The following is a 12392-nucleotide window of genomic DNA, read 5'->3' as shown; positions in this document are numbered from 1 at the left end:
ATAGGAGAGAGATGAACCACATAGCTACCGGTACAGCCCCGAGCCTCGATGGAGAACTACTCCCTCCTCATGGGAGCAGCAGCGGTGATGAAGATGGCGGTGGAGATGGCAGCGGTGTCGATGGAGAAGCCTTCCGGGGGCACTTCCCCGCTCCGGCGGCATGCCGGAACAGAGACTCCTGTCCCCCAGATCTTGGCCTCGCGATGGCGGCGGCTCTGGAAGGTTTCTGTGGTTTTCGTCCAACGCATCAGGGTTTTCGATCCAGGGGCTTTATATAGGCGAAGAGGCGGCGCAGGAGGGTCGAAGGGCTGGCCAAACCATAGGGGGGCGCGGCCCCCCCCCTAGGCCGCGCCACCATGTGGTTTGGTGGGCCTGTGCCCCCCCTCTGGTCCCTCTCGTGTGTTCTGGATGCTTCCGGGGATTCTAAGATCTTTGGCGTTGATTTCGTCCGATTCCGAGAATATTTCGTTACTAGGATTTCTGAAACCAAAAACAGCAGAAAACAGGGACTGGCACTTCGGCATCTTGTTAATAGGTTAGTTCCAGAAAATGCACGAATATGACATAAAGTGTGCATAAAACATGTAGATAACATCAATAATGTGGCATGGAACATAAGAAATTATCGATACGTCGGGGACGTATCAGCGATCAATACAAGGGACACGACAGGGTCAACACCGCCAGTGGGAAAGGTATGCAAATTTCACATGTTGGTCATTCAATAGTACGCACTCCCAATCAGAGTTTTCGTCTTTGTGATATCCTTCATGTTCCTAATGCCTCCAAAAATCTCCTCTCTGTTCATCGTTTTACATATGATAATAAGGTCTTCATAGAGTTTCACCCCTTCTTTTTCTTGATTAAGGATCAGGTTACAAGGGAAATTCTTCATAAAGGGAGGTGTGTTGGAGGCCTTTACCCATTCATATCTTCACTACTGTCACCGTCATCATCCAAGCATGTGTTCCTTGCCTCCAAGCCGTCCAATAATAAGTGGCATAGTCGCCTAGGTCATCCCTCCTTTACTACTGTTAGGTTCATTATTAGAAAGAATAAGCTCCCTTTTGTCAGGGATTCTCACATTGAGTCGATTTGTGACTCATGTCAGAAAGCAAAGAGTCATCAGTTACCTTATCCAGTGTCCACTAGTGTGTCTTCTGCACCCCTACAATTAGTTTTCTCTGATGTATGGGGCCCTGCTCCCACCTCTGTTGGTCGTCATGAATATTATATTAGTTTTATTGATGATTACAGCAAGTTCACTTGGATCTATTTACTCAAACGCAAATCTGATGCCCTTGCTGCTTTTGTCAACTTTCAGAAACTAGTTGAAAGGAAACTTGACCGAAAAATCCTAACAGTTCAGTCTGACTGGGGGGGTGAATATGAAAAATTAAACTCTCTTTTTCAGTCCCAAGGGATCTCTCATCATGTCTCTTGCCCTCATGCACACCAGCAAAATGGCTCTGCGGAAAGAAAACATAGACACATTGTTGAAGTAGGGCTTGCTCTTCTTGCTACTGCTCATATGCCTCTCAAATTCTGGGATGAGGCTTTCTTAACTGCTACATATCTCATTAACATGCTTCCCAGTAAAACTATCAATAATGAAACACCTGTTCATCGTCTTCTAGGCACTAAACCTGACTATAAATCTTTACATGCGTTTGGCTGTGCATGTTGGCCAAATCTGCGTCCTTACAATAAGCGCAAACTTGCGTTCCGTTCCACTCAATGTGTCTTCTTGGGATATAGTCCCAAACATAAGGGTGTTAAGTGCCTAGAAGTCTCCTCTGGACGTGTGTATATTTCTCGTGATGTTGTTTTTGATGAGGCTGTTTTTCCTTTCCAAAACCTTCATCCTAATGCTGGTGCTCGCCTTCGACAAGAAATATTGCTCCTTGATCCATCTCTTCTAAATTCTGATTTCGGGGATGCTACTTCTGATGATCCACATGTGACTAATTTGCCTACTACTGATGGTCTCCCTAGTGCTCCTCTTGTTGTGCAGGTTTCACCATGGACAGATGCTGAAAATTTGGAGCCAAACGGTGCAACCAATCACCCACCAGCCTCCCCTGAAATTCTGTCACAAAATGCCAACAGCAGCGATCCCGAGGAAGATTTCCTGACGCAATCTGCGTCGGATCACGTGCCCGACTCACCGCAGCACCTGGTCCGGTCTCCTGCGCCGGGCCAATCCGCGCCGAGATGCTCTCCCTCGGCCTCCGTGCGTTTTCCCGCTCCCGCCTCGTCTGTCGGCCCGGGCGCCGGATCTTCTGCGCCTGGACGCGCGGGCGCTTCCTCCACGTCGTCTGCCACACAGGAGGCCGCGGGATCCTCTGCGGCCAGTGGCGGGACCAGCGGCGAGACCAGCCCGGCTGCTTCATCTCCGGCTCCTGCCACCTCAGACGGATCGTCTGCGCCGGAATTACCTGTGTGCCAGTCTGCAGCGCGTCGTCCAGTTACACGTGCGTCTCGTGGCATCAAACGACCCAAAGAATATCGTGACGGTACCGTTCGATGGGGTATGTCCGCGGTTATGGATGAGCCGACCACTGTGCAGCAAGCTTTGAGTGATCCCAAATGGCATACGGCCATGGATGAAGAATACTCGGCGTTGATGAAGAATCATACATGGCACTTGGTTCCGTCTCATACTGCTAAGAATGTGGTTGACAGCCGATGGATATTCAAAATAAAGCGTAAGGCTGATGGCTCTATTGACAGATACAAGGCAAGACTGGTTGCCAAAGGATTTAAACAGCGCTATGGTATCGATTATGAGGACACTTTTAGTCCAGTTGTCAAAATAGCAACTGTCAGACTTGTTCTAGCAATCTCAGTATCTAGGGGTTGGACTTTGCGACAGCTTGATGTCAAGAATGCGTTTCTTCATGGTGTTCTGGAAGAGGAAATATACATGCGACAGCCACCTGGTTATGAAGACAGGGGGAAAACAAACTATGTCTGCAAACTTGACAAAGCACTGTATGGGCTGAAACAAGCTCCACGTGCTTGGTACTCCAGGTTGAGTTCAAAATTGGTATCACTTGGTTTTCAGCCGTCTAAGTCTGACACTTCCTTGTTCATATACCGCAAGCTCGGGGTCATTATTTTCATGCTTATCTATGTTGATGATATCATTGTGGCTAGTTCCTCTCAACAAGCAACAGATGCTCTTCTTCGAGATTTAAGCAAGGATTTTGCATTGAAGGATCTAGGTGATCTTCATTACTTCTTGGGCATGGGAGTGCACAAAGTTGATGATGGTATAGTCTTGAATCAAGCCAAGTATGCTCAGGATATCTTAGCCCGGGTGGGTATGAAGGATTGTACTGGTTGTCCTACACCCTTATCCTCATCAGAAAAAATAACTGCACATGACGGTAGCCTGCTTGGTCCTGAAGACATTACAAGTTACAGGAGTATGGTAGGTGCTCTGCAGTACTTAACTCTTACAAGACCAGATATTTCTTATGCAGTAAATAAAGTGTGTCAGTATCTTCATGCACCTACCACTGTTCATTGGACAGCTGCAAAGAGAATTCTGAGATATGTTAAAAGTACCCTGCGTATTGGGCTTACCTTCATGAGTTCTTCCTCCACGCTTGTTAGTGCCTTTTCTGATGCTGACTGGGCCGGTTGTGTTGATGACCGCCGATCCACTGGAGGTTTTGCAGTTTTCTATGGCCCTAACCTGATTTCTTGGAGTGCGAAGAAACAAAGCATCGTCTCCAGGTCAAGTACAGAAGCTGAGTACAAGTCAGTGGCAAATGCAACTGCAGAAATGATATGGGTACAATCTCTTCTCAAGGAATTGGGTGTGAAGCTTCGACAGACACCAGTATTGTGGTGTGACAATCTAGGTGCTACATATTTGTCAGCAAATCCAGTGTTTCACGCCAGAGCCAAGCATATTGAGATAGATTTTCACTTTGTTCGAGAACGAGTGTTGAAGAAGGAACTAGAAGTCAGATTTGTTCCTTCCAAAGATCAGGTTGCAGATGGCTTTACAAAGCCACTCCCAATTAGAAACTTTTTAGAATTTAGACATAATCTCAACTTAGTAAGTTGTGATTAAGGGAGGTGTTAAACAACGTGTTACACAAGTTGTATAGGACTTAGAGTCCGTATCCAATACCTCATGTAATCCTCCTATATATACATATGAAATAAACCAAACTCGGTTATCCGAGTAGATCGAAATCTACCTGATCTTACAATATGAGGTTAATTACTAATTTCATTTAAGATTTTTGCAAGTTTAGCTATATCAAGATGAGTACTAGGGAAGCATGTGTACTCATCAAATGTAACCGGTTAATGCAAAAAAAATCCACTACAGTACTACACACTACTTGGACCTAGTTCATATTCCTTTAGTTCCCAATCTCCAAAATTTCAACGTATATTGATGTGATGTTCATTAGCTCGTAAGGTAGGTGAAGCTAGTTTGAGAGACAAAACGGAGACCAGAGTGATAGTGGAGCTGACGAGGGTTAGAAACTAGGAACCTCATTAATGTGTTGGCTTATAAAACACCCTCTTTATATAAAAGGTATAAATAATTTAATAACGTGGATCTAATCCTGTGGCAGGAGACTTATGAGCATGGAAAGGTTATAAAATCGATGCTGCCCAACCACAAAATGCACCAACCACCAACCACCAAATGCATAGCTTTGAAGCTGCTGATACTGCGTACTCGAACTAAGACTACTCATAGTGCAAGTAACTTCACTAGTAACTAAGGCTGGTCATAATGCATAGTATCATATTGTAGTATCATGCATATGATACTTATCTATGATACTATCACTATAGTGGGTGGTATTATAGAGTAGTATCATAATCTTCTAAATTTATTGTTTTGTAGAACCCCAATACAAAATGTGTGTACAAGATCTATTTAGCATTAACTTTTCTCGTAATGTGCGCTATGATACAGTATCCACCTATGTTACTCTAATCTTGTCTCTCCTCATTAATTAGATGCCACATCAGCATTTTTGTGGGCCTAAGATGCATGATACTAGCACTATGGCCAGCCTAAGTGTCCAACTCAGCAATTTTATTTACGTGGCAGTGAGTTAATGAGAAAAGGAGGGGATTGAGTAACATAACTAGTTACTGTAACATCACACTTCGTAAAATACAATAAGTCTACAAGCTAATTAATTCATACATCTATAATACTACTTTGATGTTACTAACCACTATGAAGGTGATAACATGGGGAAATGCACTTTGACTCATAGGAGCATATGCTCCTATTATGTGAATCCACATTTCAAAGTGTCAAAAAATTCTAAACTAAATTTTTACATGTACATCTAGACATTTTATGTTGGTACACAAGTTTTCAAAAAAAAAAAAAAAACTAAAAACGATTATGGCTCCTGTAAAAAAGACAAGTTTTGATGCTATAACACGACTACGTACAGGATATTTTTTTTGTCTTTTTTGTACACGCCATATAAAATGTTGTTTCTCCACGAAAATTTGTGCACTAACATGGAATTTCACGATGTACACCAAAAAATTTATATCAGAATTTTTTAACATTTTTAAATTTATTTTTTAATTATTTTATATAGTGAGAGCATTTGCTCCTATGAGCCAAATTGCCACCTCCAGTAACATGTTACTACTCTATGTTACTCCCCACTATGACTAGTCAAAATGTGAGATAGTGATGTTTCATATGTTGAAACTTATTTTATCACTAGTGATGCCTCCGACAACCGTACTTAGATCGATGGAGGCCTAGAAAGGCGAAATGAATCCCGATGAAATCATGTTATTTCTCATTCATGTATATGCATGTATGACTTAAAGGAAAATATGCTGAACAACAAGTGAAACTATCAACTGCAGAAAAGTTGGCTCGTAACATGCATATATTTGAATCGAGGAGAGATGTTCCGATGAAAATGTATATTCAAATGTAGAACTTATTTGCTTTTTTCACTAGAAGAATGCTTTCGGGATATACTCTATCCAATAACATGAAGTTAGGAGATCATAAGTGTGTGTCTTTGTACCCTTTGATTCACTAATCAAAGAAGGTCACACTGAAGAAGCTAAACTGAAACAACTGCACACCGGCTCTCTCCTAGGCATAGATTTCTTGATTAATTTCGGCTGAAGGGATTATAAAATTCTGGATTTTGGTGGAGATTTGGCGCACATGCACCAGTGATTGCCGCTTTACCAAAAAATGAAAATCATATTAAGTTTCAAAAAAATTCTGAAAAAAACCCAAATGTAGCTAGTAAAGTATTCCAAAAACGTGTAAATATCAATTGTAAATAATGTGTATTTTGGGCTACACAAAAATGATAAAATTGTGGATCTAAGTATAGTGATTTCAATTTAAAAAAAATCATACTTTTTGATTTTGTGTGTAGCTTATAATACAAAAAAAATCGAATTGAGATTTTGCATGTTTGTGAAATACATCACTAGCTACCTCGAGGATCATTTTTGCATTTTTTAAAACTTGTAAATATAATTTTAATTTTTTGAATACGCTTAGAGCATTGGCGTTTGGGAGCCAAAATAACTTTCCAAATTTCTGGATCTATAGAAGATAAAAAAACGAAAGTACCTGATAACGGGCTGCCACGTAATGCAGCCCATAGGAAATTGCTTCAGGCGTAGCAGGCCCTATTTCCTCTCATGGGCGGTGAATAGGAGCTCGCTCCCCCCAATCTCTCGCAGACCCGGACGCCGGCCTCTCCTCTCACTCCCAGCGACGGCGACCTAGCTTCTCCTACGGCCGGCTGCCAACCCAGCCGCCGCCGCTACCGGAATAGACGGGCACCGCATCCTCCTTGCCCTTCCGCTCGAGCTTCAGTAGAACTACGCGCGCGGCGGCCCTCCTGCTTGCCGGCGGCCCAACCAACCCAGCGCCCAACCCTAGCCATGGTGAGTTACTTGTCCTCTCCGTCCTTACGCACTATTGTCTCCGAAATTCGCGAAGCAAGTCAGTAGAGACTGGGCCAAACTGAAGTATAGTCCCCGCTTGAGCGCTAGGTTTATGTTATACTGTAGATTTGGGAAGTCTGTGGATTGCAGATTGGACAGGTTAGTTGATGTTGTAAGCTAAGATATACTTAGATTACTTCCGACAGTCATATTTCAGACACAGTACCCATGTTTGCAGCTTATATTGTTTTAGTTTATTATTAATCCATTAGCATACAGGATAATTGATTACGTATTGTGCCCATGTTGCCAACTATTATTCTAAAACGGTGAATTCTCGTGTTGGGTGTCTGTGTTGGTGCGACATCGTAGCTTGTGGTAATGTCTACAACACAACTGCATGCCATTAAATTATAATGAAGCTTCTTAACATCAAGTGTTTGATATAAACTTTTCGCTAGGAGCTCGCAGAAGCTATGTCTTTTGCTTTCAGAAGTAGAATATAAATCTTAAGATCATACAACCCGGCACATGGGATTAGATATGTTATATATCGCTGCTCTGGAATGGATCTTTAGAAGATAGCAGTGGAAAAGAATACCCTTGTCCTGTATCCCTTTTTAAGATTAAGAGTTTACATGTTATGCTGTAAAGTTGCAACAAATGGTCTTCAACACGTCCTGGTACCTTGGAACTTTTTTTGTTGCTGATATGTTGCATCTGTTGGCAATGATTTTACATTAGAAATGTGACTGCATCTCCCTTTTTTGTTATGGATGTTAATTTGCTATTTCCTATGAATGGTTATTTCAGTCATGATTACCTTATCAAAACCAAAGTGATCCTTGGCTTATCATTTGCAAATATCAGTATCGATTGTGTAGCTTGGTTTGCACTATCCGAATATGCAGTCAAATTCGACTTCAGATTGATCACCGCACTGTTTGCTCCAGATTTTGTACTTAGATCATGAAATTTCTAGCAATCTCGTTCTTCTGGTGTTATTGCTTGCCAATGAGGTTGTTTGAGCATGCATAATTGTCCTTTAGCTGCTATAGTTGCAAAGAAAACATGATCAGACATGGTTACTTTATTCACGAGTATCTTACTCTTACTGTAGAAAGATCATGATGTGTATTTCTAATATTTATTTTAAGTACAACCTCGGAAAATCTGCTATGCCGTCTTATAGAATTGTACGCTGCTTACCATTTCATGTCGAAAAACGACCACACAGTTGATAAATGGAATCTACTCCTGAAAAAGAAGCCAAAATAATGAAATGTTCATGTGTTGTCACTTTTTTCCATCGATAACGAAACATGACTTCGTGTTTCACTTCCTAATGGAATCTAATTTCTGTAGGCCACTGTACCAGTTAACCCGAAGCCTTTCCTGAACAACCTGACAGGGAAACCTGTTATTGTCAAACTGAAGTGGGGTATGGAATACAAAGGTAATATATGCCCCTTTTTATTTCCATTCTATTTCCTTTGTGTACTTGATGTTTTTTTTTCCGAGAATCCCCTTGCCCTTGAGTGTGCGACTAACAACATTTTCATTCCCAGGGTACCTTGTCTCTGTGGACTCCTACATGAATCTGCAGGTATTACATTTTGTTTGCTTTTTGGTTCAGCTGCATTATTAAAGCTAATATGTAGTGATCAATAAACTTGTTTAATTTTCTTACTGTCTTGCCTGCTTGCAGCTTGCTAACACAGAGGAGTACATTGATGGGCAATTCTCTGGAAACCTTGGAGAGATACTGATAAGGTAACAACTTATGATCCCGTTAACCCTCCTAGTGTGAAGTAGTGCTGCATACTTTTAATTGGCGGGCTACCTGTGCTAAAGGATGCGTGCTACCAGTTGATGTTCTAAGTTTTAACGTAGTTTGATGAATTATTAGAATGAACACATGTATTCAGTTCATAAAAGTTACATGCCAACAGATTAGGCGTGCAGATCTTAAATCATATGCCCCATGATCAAATTGCCAGGCATTTCATACTGAGTTGTTCCTCATTGTGTCTTGTTTTTCGATTGACAGGTGCAACAACGTTATGTATATGCGCGGCGTTCCGGAGGATACCGAGATTGAGGATGCAGAGTGAGAAGATGAGCGCTGCTGTCATGGTTAGGTTGAGATTTATGCAATATGCTTTTGACATGAATGTGATAAATCTTGCCTGTTTCAGCTGCAATCCTATCTAGATGTTTGGTTGTGTTAGTGACCAGATTTTTTCAACTTCTCATTCGCCTGGATTGTGCTATCCTCCTGTTGAATGTTAGAAGTCAATTTCTTCAGCAATTCCTTTTTGGGATGTTTGGTTTCAGAAACTGTATGATGGAATGGACCCAATCCTTATCTCACTCGTTTTGGTTGAGGGATACAATGTCTTGATCTATCGCCACTTATCATGATTGACCTACCGATCTAGGATGAGGTTTTCGTTTTCTCTATCTTCATATACGACCCACAGAAGCAGAGCCAGGTTCCACTATCAAACTGGTAACTAACAACAATGAAAATTCAGAAGCATACAATTGCAGAAATCGCCTACTGCCCACGTTCAGCAGAGACCGATACAAGCAAAACAAAAACCAACGGCACTAACCAATCTCAACGCTTAAACCCTCTATTACATAGGCACTCTCAATACTGCAGGCGAGGGCTGAAGAGACGGCAAACTAAGTAGTAGAGTCTTGCAACCAGTTTTGAAAGAGCAGCAAACTTCAGCACGAATCACCTTCCATGTTATCATCCACGTCTCTACTAGGAGCAGCAAGCGGAGCTGCATGAGTGACAGGCCCAGTACCAGCTTCATCCATCGCCCTCTGCTGCAGTGCATCAGCACCAATCCTCAATACATCCTACTCATGCCCAAGGTGAAGACCTGCCCACGAGGATAGTGGAGACCATCTTCACGAACTCATGGTCAATTTGTTGTTATTTTACAGATTGGATAGTGAAGACCATTGCATGCTTAGGTGTTTGGGTTAAGATAATATTTATATATCCTTTTGAGTCAATTTGAAGTACTCCATTACATACTACTAACTCTCTTGTTCGGGTTGAGAAATGTGAAGTCCATCACTACTTCATCCTTCATAGCAGAAAGCTACAACACATAATGGATCATCGATTCATCAAATAACACACTCCATGGTGTGCAAAATATATTCTCTAACCAAGTTGAAAATCACAAAATTCCTGTCCGGTACAAAACTAACAACAAAACAAGAAAGAGAAATGATAAAATGAATCAAAGCTAATCCAAACATCACCCTAGTTTATCTCAAAGAAAAGAAAACAAAAAAGCATCACCCTAGCTTATCTCAAAGAAAATAAAAAGGCATCACCCTAGCTTATCTCAAAGAAACCAAAAACATCACCCTAGTAAAAACCGTCCTAGTTATTACAAACTCGCAAGCAGGCACGCCATGATCCCCAATGCCGCACCGGCACCGCTCCACCAGCTCCCCGTCACCATGTGTCCGGCATTCGGCGCTGGAATCTTGGCCGCCACTCCGCCGTGAACGCTGGGTATCGGGATGACCGAAGATGGCGGCGGCGTGGTCTTGGGCCCCTCCGGTTCAGGCTCGGGCATGACTGGGGACGCCGGCGAGTACGCCGGCGCTGGCCCAGGGGTCGGAGGCAGCGACATGTGCCTGGCCCTCGGGCTCTGTGGTGAAGGTGCGGGTGCGCGCGGGACGACGATACCTGGCGGGACGATGAGGCCGTTGACCTGGAGCACGATCACGCTGAACGCCTGCCTTGTGACTACCTTGAGGAGCGTGGCGTTTCGCGACGCGCCGACGCCGGGAGCCGCGGAGGAGAAGGTGATCCGGCCGTCCTCGCCACCCGAGACGCGTACGAACCCGGCGCCTCGGCCCCGGGCGCCGGATCCGGTCCCCTGGAGCATGGTGGTGACGATGGATCCGTCGCCCGTGCGGCCTTTGCGCAGCGCGTCGAGCCGCTCCGTGTCGAGGAAGTCGAGGACGGCGTGGAGCGCGAGGACGTCGGCGGTGGCCTTCGGCGGGATCCCGCCGAGCGCGGCGGCGAGGTCGGTGTTGTTGACGGCGAGGACGGTGACGATCGGGTGGGCGTTGATGGCGCTGGCGAGCCCAGTCTGGACGAGCAGGGTGGCGAAGGCGCCGAGGTCGGGGAATCCGGCGATGATCTTGGCGACGTCGAACGGGGCGGCGACGGTGGCCGGTATCATGGCCGGGAGGACGAGGCCGTCCACCTGGAGCACCATGAGGCTGAAGGCCTGCGCGGTGACGACCCTGACGAGCGTGGCGTTCCGCGGCGGCAGGCCGCTGCCGATGGGCCCGGCGTAGGAGAAGGTGATGCGGGTCTTGTCGCCGCCGGTGACGCGGAGGAACTTGGTCTCGCGGCCCGGGAGGAGGGTGGTGACCTTGGAGCCCTTGCCGGTGCGGCCGAGGCGCAGCGCGTCGAGCTTCTCCGGGTCGAGGTAGTCGAGGACGACGTGGAGCGAGAGGAGGTCGCCGAGGAGCTGGTGCGGGAGGCGGCGGAGCGCGGCGACGGGGAGGCCCGTGTTGTTGGCGGCGAGCACGGTGAGCTTCTTCTGGGCGTTGATGGAGAGGGCGAGGCCGGTGTCGTTGACCATGGAGGTGAAGGCGCTGAACTCCGGGTAGGCGGAGAGGGTCTTGAGGATGTCGATGGGCGGCGCGACGGTGACCTCCGCGGCAGCCGGCGCCGGGCGGATCACGAGGACGACGGCGGCGAGCGCGATCAGGAACAAGGGTGTGTTGTTGGGAGGAGGAGCCATGATCGGTGGATGAGCAGCTGGGTAGTCGCGCATGCAGTGAGAGGGTTAAGGAATTTGCGAGTGAGCTGGGATTTTATACGGTGCTTGCGTGGTGTGGAAGAGTGGAAGGTGGAGGAGGTGGCGGGAAGGGAGTGATCGGAGGTGTTCCGACAGTTGGAGCAGTGACCTCTTCCAGCGAGAGCGAGGGACACGGATCACTGGATGAGGGAGCGCGGCTAAGGTTTCCTCTGCGCTGTAGCGATCTGGGTCGACGAGCCGGCCTGGTTTGAGCGGCCTGGCCCGACCTACCGTGGGCTATATCTGGCCTTACAGCTCGTATATCTTGAAGCTTTGAAGGGTCGTGGCCGGGTTTTCCGGGAGTGCTGTACGCCGATCTGGTCGGCGTGGACCAGGCGCCGCACACCCCCAGGCGGGTTGTTGGGCCGGCTCAACATTCTCACTCCGTATTTTTTTTCTTTTTTTTTTCTGTTGATTGTTTTCTTTTTTAAAACATTTTCTTAAATATGAAAATTTGTTAAAATTAAAAAATCAAATTAAAATAAATCACTTTTTAAAAATCTAAACATTTTTTAGATTTTAATATTTTCAAATTCGAACAAAAATGAATTTTTTCTATGAACAATTTTCGATTTTGAACAAATTTTATATTTGAATAATTTT

General features: G+C 45.1%; 2 protein-coding genes across 2 annotated transcripts; one reads left to right on the top strand and one right to left on the bottom strand.

Annotated features, from left to right (window-relative positions):
- The first annotated feature begins 6707 nt into the window (after window positions 1-6707).
- Window positions 6708-9344, top strand: LOC127308044 (probable small nuclear ribonucleoprotein F). Its single transcript, XM_051338808.2, has 5 exons — window positions 6708-6936; window positions 8302-8392; window positions 8505-8542; window positions 8645-8709; window positions 8987-9344. The coding sequence occupies exons 1-5, from the start codon at window positions 6934-6936 to the stop codon at window positions 9048-9050; spliced, it is 261 nt and encodes an 86-aa protein (XP_051194768.1). The 5' UTR covers window positions 6708-6933; the 3' UTR covers window positions 9051-9344.
- A 738-nt stretch (window positions 9345-10082) lies between these two features.
- LOC127308043 (uncharacterized) lies at window positions 10083-11777 on the bottom strand. Its single transcript, XM_051338807.2, has one exon. It carries the CDS (start codon window positions 11763-11765, stop codon window positions 10356-10358), a length of 1410 nt encoding a protein of 469 aa, XP_051194767.1. The 5' UTR covers window positions 11766-11777; the 3' UTR covers window positions 10083-10355.
- Between the last annotated feature and the right edge of the window lie 615 nt (window positions 11778-12392).

This window comes from Lolium perenne, chromosome 6 (genome assembly GCF_019359855.2).
Source record: "Lolium perenne isolate Kyuss_39 chromosome 6, Kyuss_2.0, whole genome shotgun sequence".
NCBI lineage: Eukaryota > Viridiplantae > Streptophyta > Magnoliopsida > Poales > Poaceae > Lolium > Lolium perenne.
This window is presented reverse-complemented; position numbering and strand designations above follow the sequence as displayed.